Genomic DNA, 10,956 nt, shown 5'->3' with positions numbered 1-10,956 from the left:
GAGTGAGACCATGAGGGAAAAACATCTTCAATTCTGTCCCAAAGATATACAATAGTCTTGGGGAAAATGAACCCTTTAGGGCATGGGTCTCAATCTGGATTCCTGGAGGGCCACAGCTCTGCACAGTTTTGCTCCAACCCTAATCAAACACAGCTAATCCAACTCATCAAGGTGTTCAAGACTACGACTGTTTCTCAATTGCAAGAACAGAGAACGGACTCTTGTTCTTGTGGAGATCGTTCTTGCCAAGTTACCTCGGAAGAATTAACTCAGGAGACCACGAGAACAGAGAACACGTCCTATGAGAAATGAAATGCTGCATTCTTCCTGATGGTCATATGACATCTAAAACATGCAGTGCTGGTTGTCCTCCAGCAACATGGTTGAGAAACACTACATTACAGCATTCAACGATTTATTGTTTTTCCCCTTTTCGCAATATATACTATGCATAAAGACCTTACAAATATACTTTTCACAATACAAATAAAACAAATTTTAATACGAATTTCAGCAAATAAGCACCCTTAATGTGTTTATGCCTTTATTAAGATTTTCATAGTAATGTCATTTAGGGAAACTCCTGAGACAAATAAGTTATATCTCTGAACTTTAATAATAAACCAATATTTAATGCTGCACTTCCCACCTCTTTTATTCAGTCACAATGACTTCTGGGACTTCTCAATGCAGACGAGAAGTCTGCATCGACACATCCTTGATATCAAGAACACATCCGGGAACTTTCATGCATCTGGAACTGAACTTTGGCAGTTGATGATGACGTGAGTTGGAGCTTGTTGGAACTAAACTATGCAGAGCTGCGCCCCTCCAGGAATTGATTTTGAGACCATTGCTTTAGGGCCATTTTCTTTAGACCTGAACAAGTTCTTCAGTCTTTCAGCTTTGCTAGAAACTATTAATTAGCTATAAATATAGTAAATATTTACTAAGTTATTGACACACATAATTATCAATAGACTCCAGGCTGTACATTAATTTCTAATTAAATTAACAACACTATTTTTACAGATTATTTGAAACCTAAACCAAGCTACACAAGTTATGTTTTCTGAAGTGCTTTATCTGTAAGTTGAAATGCTTTGAGATTAAGTGCGTTGTTCTTTCTGTTCATCCCTGATGAAATGGAAACTCATCCGACGTCTGTGTGTCTTTTTATGTCCAGCAGTGTGAGGCTGAAATAATTTACTCAATGTGTTGAATCCTTTAGAGAGGTTCTGCTCATCCTTCAAATAACACCCAGCATCCTTTCGAAGGCTGTGAGGGTCTCCGAGCATCTTTCTGATCTCAACTGACACGTCCTGATTTAGATAATAGTAGGCTTTTTTACCACTGTTATCCCGAATGTTGGTGCTGGCACCATATTCACACACCAGCACCGACAACACCTGTTCATGGCTATGAATGGCGGCAATGTGGAGAGGGGTATAGCCGCCATAAGACTTTGCATTAACATCGATCCCTGCATGGCTCTGTCTTGAAACATCAATGACTTTACACACCATTTCACCCTTTCCGCTTTTAGCAGCCCAATGCAGGATTGTGAATCCAGACATGAAATTTCTCTTCTCTGCCAGGTGAGGGTCTTGCAGCAGGAGGCTGTAAATCTGACGCCAGCTTCCTGCTGCTGATTTCACAAGCCACTCATGCTCCATTGCTCCCAAAGGAATCACATCCGAGTCTTTAGCCTCACCAGGTTTGGTGACTTTGCTACACCTTCTCAGTTGTGGTGAAGCCTGCACGTCCAGCTCCTTTCGTTTGACTCTCAGAGACCTGTAGAGAAAGCCTTCTCCACCGACACAGCTCTGAAATGCAGTCGCCTTGACTTTCATAGTCCTTTGAGAAGTTACTGGAGGTGGTGGTTCAGTAACTGATGTAAGCGTTTTGGGGTTGTTTTTTCCTTTTTCCTCGTATTGTGGATTTGGTGGAGATTTTACGGCTACAAGAGCAAATACAGAACCAGTTTTGCCACTTTTTGCATCACTGGTCACACTGAGGACTCTTGCTGTTATAGACTCTGGACTTTCAGGACAACCAAGATCATTAAATCCACCTTTACTGCTATTACTCATAGTTTGGGTGGAACAATGGTAAATATTGTTATTAATAATATCCACATTCTTTATTTCACTCGACGGTTTGCTACTGCAAGGCGATTTTAACTCATGTAAACTGTTATTATGTGAGTTGTTTTCACCTGTGATGAATCCTTGGTATTTTTTCTTCACAGCCACGTACTTCACATCATCGACTTTTATAACCACGGCGACGTTGTTGACCAGGCGTTTGAACAGGTCTCTGTTTCGTTTCTTTTCTGCGGGATCGCTGGAGTTTATAAGTCCTTTGAACTTGCTCACGAGCTCCGAGTTTTTCACTTTTCCTCCGTGCTCCAGTATAAAGGTTAAGATCATTTCTTGAGTCAGAGCCATTTCTCTGCCGCTGTAATAGTTATGAGCGATGTTCCAACAACAACCTGCTGTTTCCGGTTATCCTCCGAAATCCTCGTGCCTGCTCGTATCCAAGACTAGCGCATGAACGCGCAACGAATGAAGGATGCGACTGCGCGTGCATGTAAGAGGGAAGCGGAGTTCACGCGCAGCGGCATCCTTGTTCACCGCTATTCATAAAATAACTACCCGATGCTCAAAAGGAAATCACAACTGTTAGTACACTTGTAACACTTTAACTGACAATGTAACTTATGTTAAATTATGTTTTTAACCCAATGGTTTGGCCTTTTCATATTTAACCCAAACTTGAAACATCCCAGCATTTAGATTGTAGTCGTTATATGTATTTTTAAGACATGCCACAGCACCCCCTGCCGACTGATTATGATATGGTAGTAACACGAATAAGGAATTTTTTCATTTAAATATTTATTTATTTATTTGCGTATTGAATTATTGTTTTATTTATGAAGGAATTTGTAAATTTATATGTACATTTATTTATTTATTTGCATATTTATTAATGTTTTATTTATGCAGGAAATTGTAGATTTATATAGAAATTTATTTCTTTATTTGCATATTTATTTATTCATTGTTTTATTTATGCAGGAATTTGTAGATTTATTTATACATTTCTTTATTTATTTGCGTATTTATTTATTTATTGTTTTATTTATGCAGAAATATGTAAATAAATATATACATATTTATATAATTATTTGCGCATTTATTTATTTATTGTTTTATTTATGCAGGAATTTCTAGATTTATATATACATTTATTTATTTATTTGTGTATTGAATTATTAATAGTTTTATTTATGCATGAATTTGTACATTTATATATATTTATTTATTTGCGTATTTATTTATTTATTGTTTTATTTATGCAGGAATTTGTAAATTTATATATACATTTATTTATTTATTTGCGTATTTATTTATTTATTGTTTTATGCAGGAATTTGTAAATGTATATATACACATTTACTTATTTTCTTATTTATTTATTGTTTTTGCCGGTTTCGTCCTCCATAAATCTGGTAATAACGATAATATTTTAATATTCAATAGAGAAACTCCACTTCTCAACACCCGCCTGAAAAAAATATGTTCCCATGACAATGTTAACCTTAAAATCTTCAAATTTGGCATTGCTCATTTCATCTTGTAACAGGTTTACAATCATATTAATTATCAACTGCTGAACAGCGTCTGAATCAGAATGTGCAATTGTTGTAGGTCTGACTAATATGTTGAACTGGAAAATGTAATTATACTTAATTTCTGAAGTAGAATACGAACTTAATCCTATATGTGACAAACAATCGCTAAGGTAGTGAGCAATCACACTACAATATTAATGTATTAAGCAAGTGATAATTAAAGTACAAAACGAATATACAGTGAAGATCAAAATCAGATCAAATCATATTTGATAAACATTACCAATGTAATGTACTTCTTACAAATCTTTAATGGGTTTTCCTGACCATTGTTCCCAGAGATTTAGTCAGGTTTAGTGCAGGACTTTAGGTGGCCATTTCATTATCGCAATGCTTTTAGCTTCAGTGGATTGTTTTACCTGATTTTCCTCAAAATTGCAGGATGATTGAGGGATAAATGCAGAGAAGTAACCGCATGGTGCTAAAGGATTTGCATTCATTCAGCCATGTATCAATCTGTGTAAGAGGCCAAATGCAGCTGCATAACACCATGACACTTTTCACTGACTTATTGATGCACTTTGGTGTAAAATTTTCTCTAGTTTCACGATGAACATAATGTTTCCCATTGGACTCAAATAAACTAATTTTGTTTTCATCACTTAACAAGATGGTGCCGACGACGATGGCTGCCTCCGTGTCATTCTCTGCAAAGCTCCTGAAGTTTGCAGAAGACACCACATTTGAGCTGACTGTCTGGTGCAGTCAAAACAACCTGGAGTTCAACATGCTCAAAACAATGGAGATGATAGTGGACTTTAGGAGAAACCCCCCTGCTCTCCCCTACTGAGCATCATGAACAGCTCTGTGGCAGCAAGTTCCTGGGCACCACCATCTCTCAGGACCTGAAATGGGACACTCACAATTGACTCCATTGTCGAAAAAAAAAGGCTGTACCTCCTTCGTCAACTGAGGAAGTTAAACCTTCCAAAGGAGCTGCTGAAATAGTTCTACACTTCCATCATCAAATCAGTCCTCTGCACTTCAGTAACTGTCTGGTTTAACTCAGCTACCAAATCTGACCTCCGAAGTTAGGACTTCTGAGCGATCACTGGTACAACCCTCCCTACTCTCCAAGAACTGTATTTATCCAAAACAAGCAAAAGGGCTGCCAAAATTACTCTGGACCCCTCACACCCAGCACACTGCCTATTTGGACTTCTACCTTCTGGTCGACGCTACAGAGCACTGCACACCAGAACAGCGTGACGCAGAAACAGTTTCTTCCCTCACGTAATCCATCTCGTAAACACTTGATGATAGTATTTGTGAAACAAACATCACTATTTTTAATACACATATACGCTTATCTATTTAACAACATACTTTACTTGCTAATTTTCACACAACAGCAGCACATATAAAGTTGTACAGTTAAAGTCAGAATAATTAGCTCCCCTGAATTATTAGCCCACTGTTTATTTTTTTCCTCAATTTCTGTTTAGCGGAGAGATTTTTTCAACACATTTTTAATCGTAATAGTTTTAATAACTCATTTCTAATAACTGATTAATTTCATCTTTGCCATGATGACAGTAAATAATATTTGACTAGATATTTTTCAAGACACTTCTATACAGCTTAAAGTGACATTTAAAGGCTTAACTAGGTTAATTAGGTTAACTAGGCAGGTTAGGGTAATTAGGCAAGTTATTGTATAATGGTGGTTTGTTCTGTAGACGATCGGGAAAAAATAGCTTAAAGGGGCTTATAATTTTAACCTTAAAGTGGTTCATAAAAAATTAAAAACTGCTTTTAATCTAGGTGAAATAAAACAAATATGACTTTCTCCAGAAGAAAAAATATTATCAGACATGCAGTGAAAATGTCCTTGCTCTGTCAAACAATTTGGGAAACATTAAAAAAGAAAAAAAAAAAATCAAAGGGGGCTAATAATTCTGACTTCAACAGTATATACTTGTCAAATTGTATATTTGCATTCATTACTTCTATTTCTAAAATACATTTATTATCTGTTTTTTGTCCTGTCTCTGTAATCCTGTTGCACTGTAGAAGCTCTGTCATGAAAACAAATTCCTTGTATGTGTGAACATACCTGGCAATAAAGCTTTCTGATTCTGATTCTTAAGATATATTTGGGCCTATAGCTTTAATTTAGAATAGATCCCATGGAAAAAAGAAGAAAAAAGGCATTTTATCCTGTTAGGAGCTCCAAATATATGACTAAAACGTGACCTCACAAGTTTTCAGTTGTTCTTTAATGGTCTATTGAAATTCACTTTACTGATGATGTGTTAATTGCACTTAAAAAAAATGGTATTTTGTGAATAGCATAATGAATGGCAATGAAGAATAGCATAATGAAGTGACCAGTGCAAATTGGGATTTGCATGACAAACTTTCAATTTCAACACATTTCAATACAATTGGGAACTTGGGCTGAGGGTGAAACATTTCTCTTGAACTAACTGTGCTGACTTACAGAAAGCTGCTTAATCTGAAAGCAACTAGTGCAAATTGGGCTTTTGTATCTCCACACTGTTATCACAAATTGAGGTTGTTCACATTTGTAGCTCAACTCATTTGGTCTGGGATATTTCTTCCACCCCTTGCACACTATTGGAACCATAGTTCATTTCAATCCAACCAAACCTGATAAATCTGACCACTATCTGAATTATTTTCTAGCTATGCAGGAAAAGTGTATGCAAACACTGTTACACCAAAACAAGCAAGCAGTGAATGTCGGCTTATTGAAAACTGGTGGTTTATTTAATGAATATGATGCAAAACTACACAAAAATGATCTCCAACCACATTAGTGAAACGACGAAGTGCATAAATCACAATTTCAGGATGTTCACATACAAACATTGAACACGTTTGGCAAAACAAGCAACAGCTAATCATCAAAGCACTTGTTTTATATGAAGACTGCATTGCTTAATTGACCTTGAATAACACAGTAACAAAACATCCTCCGCATAATTCTATTCTACAATTTGGATATTCATCTTCAAAACGATATTCAGTAATGTACGTCAGTAACCTGATTCAGGTTGTGTTGACTGTATGTAGGTATTAAAGGCATTAATGCACTAACGGCTGCTGATAAAATGTCAGTCAAACTCTCAGTTCACATAAAGCACTGGGTTTTAAAATAAAGTTAATCTGTAAAAAAACAATACATTTAAAAGCCAAGTTGACAAGCACTAGTGCACATTTAAATATCGCAAAGGCAGCTCAAGTGTTGCTAATAGTGTGCTGAACAATAAACAAATGAAGACAAAATGGACATATAATGGTTTAGCGTTTCTTTGTTTGCTAACCTGTGTCCTCACCATTCCTCCTGAAGTGGAACGGCGGCTCACTGATCCCTCTCAGACAACAGAAACGCTGCTTTCTTTGGAATGGTCGACATCTCAGAAAACGAGCTTAGAAAAAGAGTTCATTTGTTCATTTTTTTAAAAATAAATCTTCACATTCCTTCATGTCCCACAAAAAGTACATAATATACTATAAATAAATGATATAATAAATATTGATCATTAGCATAAAACACAATAAATCACTCTTAAATGGTTGTTTTCACAAAAATAAAATAGATTTGACACTTTCTGAAGACAATCTGTGGTGTAGTTGATTTTCCTTGAAGCGGATTGTCATCTTAAATTAGCCACCAAGAATATTGGGAGAACTTTATCATTAGGTTTCATTTGTTTTCATTGACTGACTACATTTGTTAACTTGGCTATCTTAAAGGTACAGTTCGCCTAAAAAACATTTGTTTCTTTCTTCTCTTGATATTCTGGATAATATTATATAATAATGATGTTCTTTTTCTACAATGGAAGTCTACAGCTACCCATTTCCAGCATTCTTCTAAATATTTTCTATTGTGTTCAACAGAATAAAAACAACAACAACTGAAAGATTTGGAACCACACAAGGTTGAGTAAATGGTGAGGTTATTAAAAGTTTGAGTAAACCATCCCTTTGTGCTAAAAATGAGTAATACTTAATACTTAATTACAATTTATTTTAAAATCAAACGTTCCATCAAACGTTAAATTCAAACGTTATATGTTCCATAATGCACTGTAACTCACAATGAAACAATATTTGGTAACACTTTAGTTAAGGTCACAATCAGGGGCAGATTTAACCAATAAGCAAGATAAGCGGCCACTTAGGGGCCCAGGAAATCTAAGGGCCCTACAAATAAATACCTAGAAGTATAAATTATACATATAAATGATGTATAACATAATTTTCTATCATATTCTGTATGATGAGGGTCTAAAAAAATTGTTTATTACATCTGCGCAAACGTATCCCCCACCCTCAATCATGGAGAAGTCCAGTAGTCAAATTAGGTAAAGATTTGTTTTTAAAAACAAAATAGTTTATAAATCATGTTTAGTTGTGAATTCCTTTTAAGAAAGCAAATCTTTTAAAAAGTTTTACAAGATGCTTAACATGTTGTTATTATTTTGCATTAAGAAGAAATGTAGAAAAGGAGATTGAGTGATTTAAGAAAAAAATAACAGCCATGTAAATTAACTAAAAATAAATGAAAGTACAATAGGTGCCTTTTAGAAGTTTTGGGCACCATGGCTGGAATTGCTTAGGGCCCCCAAATCACTAAATCCGCCACTGGTCACAATTCACGGTATTAACAACATTAACTAACACTGATACCTTAATAAACTACTGATTAGCTGGTTATTAATAGTTAGCAAGGTAGAAGTTGGGTCTAGGTTTTGAGTAGGATTATGGATGCTGAATAAGCTCATACTTTATAACTACTAATGAACAATTAATATCTTAATAATAGGCAGGTAATAAGCCAGTAGTAAATAGCATGAGTTGTGACCTAAACTAAAGTGTTCCCTAATATTTTTATTTTAAAAATAAGAAATAAATTAATAAATGCTGTAAAATGTCAACTAAAACCTTAAAGGGACAGTTCACCCTGGTTTAAAAAAGGGTTTTAAATCTTTGAGTTTAAGATATTTTGAAGAATGCTGGTCGCTGGCACCCATCAACTTCAATAGCAATTTTTTCCTCTACCATGGAAGTCAACTGGTCAAAATATCTTCTTTTGTGTTCAAAAGAAGAAAGAACATAGGTTGAATATTCTATAGAATATAGGTAGAAAGAAGATTGTTGTTCCAAACAAGTGGAGGTGAGTAAATGACAGCAGAATTTAAATGTTTGGGTGAACTATCCCATTAGAGGGATAGTTCACCCCACAATGTAAATTGTCCCCCAATCATTTGAAACTTGTCTGATTCTAAAACAGAAATAAAATGTTCATCTCCAGAACATAAATGAAGATGTTTTTAATCAAATCTAAAAGAGTTCTGTCCTTCCATTTAACATCTGTTCACACAAAACTCTGATGCTTCAAAACATTCCTAAAGTAACCAAAAAATAAATCTGTATCGATCAATAAAGTCTTCTGAAGAGATGTGATCACTTTATATCATGATCAGATACAATATTCAAATATAAACTTTAATAACAGCACTTTGGTCACAGAGGTTTAAGGATGCTTGCTTGATGCATGAGAGCCAATAAGGCTTATATAAGCTTCCACAATAAACCAATGAGGTTGGTTCTTTCACACCAAGCAGGTTTTTGATCACCGATCAATGTTCCCGATATTAAACTTGTTCAATTAATAAAGCAATCATATCTCTTCAGAACACTTAAATAAACATCTTAATTTATGTTTTGAAGCATCTGATTTATGATTTGCAACAGAGGAATAAAAAAAAATCTCTCCAATTTGATTAAAAATCTCTTCATTTATATTCCAAAGATAAATAAAAGTCCTTTGGAAGGACATGTGGAAGAGTAAACGATAACTAACGCCAACAAATGAGACCTTACTGTAAAATGCAACCCATTTCCATGTAAACGGAGGCCATCTGAAAGTAAGTAAATGGCTGGACAATCAAAGGGCCACTGAAGCAGGAAGACCCTCAATAGATCCTCCTGGTCTGCAGGCACTGCGGTAAAGCGAGGCTCCAGAGACCCTCAGACTATCTCGTTGTCGCAGTGATCGTCTCCCACCAGTAGAGAGTGTTTGTCGGGTTCGCTGAGGGCCATGCTGTTCATCGAGTGTTTGTCGGATCGCAGCGAGTTGATGGAGGCTCGGCTGTAGTTGACAAAGCGGTCCAGCAGGCTGAGTTTGGGTGAGGGGCGACGCAGTTCTCCCATGCCGATGTGAACACTGACATCGGACAGGCTGCCATGGGTTCTCACATCTCCCAGTCGTCTTTTTAGCTTCTCAACAGTGGGTTTAGTGTAACTGCAGAAACAGAAAGTCGGTATTATGTAATACTGAAACAAGCACTGGCTGATTAATGATAATACAGCGATACAACACATCAACTGTATAGAATATCAAAGGGATAGTCCATCCAGAAATAAAAATGTATTCACCATTTTCTCAAGACTTTTGTTTTTCTGTTGAATATAAACTATATTTTGAGAAATACTGGGCTCTGTTAGCCACTGACATTAATATTAGGGGGAAAATACTATGAAAGTCAATTGTTTATTGTAGAGGTGTGAACCTACACTGGTCTTACGGTTCGGTTACGATTATCATGCCATCGATTGGGTTCAATTCGATATCTCGCTGCATCACAGTGCATTGACGATGCTTTCCATACACAATTTTATATTTTACTTCACAGCACAACAATTCTTGTTTTAAAATTCATAAATATATTTATTTTTAATTATATGTGGGCATAGATTCATTTTTAATAATCTAGATCAGTGTTTCCCAACCCTGTTCCTGAAGGCACACCAACAGTACACATTTTCAACCTCTCCCTAATCAAACACACCTGAATCAACTTATCATAACATCAGAAGAGACTCCAACACCTGAAGTTAATGGGTCAGAAAAGGGAGACATCCAAAATATGTACTGTTGGTGTGCCTCCAGGAACAGGGTTGGGAAACAGTGATCTAGATTAATCTCGGAATTAATCTAGATTATTCTAGATTAAATGGCTCATTTGAATTCTGCACATTCAGAATATGTGTGCTACACAAATAATAGGTTTTGAGAACGGGTTTCTCAAGCCAGGTGGTGCATTAGACCAGGGGCTCATCTCCTGTTTCCAAAATGGATCAAAAACTGCTTGAGAAACTGTTCTACTATTGGTGATAAAAATAAATTATGTTCAATAAGATGTACTTGTGTTTACTAACTGTTTATTCAGTTAAACATGAATTTTGAACTGTAGGCCTACATAAGCTCCAAACAGCGA

At 35.7% G+C, this 10,956-nt stretch overlaps 2 protein-coding genes across 2 annotated transcripts in view; both read right to left on the bottom strand.

The window, feature by feature from the left end:
- Window positions 1–1,109: 1,109 nt before the first annotated feature.
- Window positions 1,110–2,468, bottom strand: sowahab (sosondowah ankyrin repeat domain family member Ab). Its single transcript, XM_056471855.1, has one exon. It carries the CDS (start codon window positions 2,448–2,450, stop codon window positions 1,110–1,112), a length of 1,341 nt encoding a protein of 446 aa, XP_056327830.1. The 5' UTR covers window positions 2,451–2,468.
- A 3,936-nt stretch (window positions 2,469–6,404) lies between these two features.
- Window positions 6,405–10,956, bottom strand: part of atp7a (ATPase copper transporting alpha) — a 44,988-nt gene continuing 40,436 nt past the window's right edge. Inside the window, exon 23 of the mRNA XM_056471748.1 lies at window positions 6,405–9,980. Within this exon, the coding sequence (XP_056327723.1) occupies window positions 9,707–9,980 (274 nt within the window). The 3' untranslated portion in view covers window positions 6,405–9,706. The remainder of the gene's footprint in view (window positions 9,981–10,956) is intronic.

The sequence above is a fragment of the Danio aesculapii genome, chromosome 14 (genome assembly GCF_903798145.1).
Source record: "Danio aesculapii chromosome 14, fDanAes4.1, whole genome shotgun sequence".
Classification (NCBI taxonomy): Eukaryota; Metazoa; Chordata; class Actinopteri; order Cypriniformes; family Danionidae; genus Danio; species Danio aesculapii.
The sequence above is the reverse complement of the archived record's forward strand: the minus strand, read 5'-3'. Positions and strand labels throughout refer to the sequence as shown.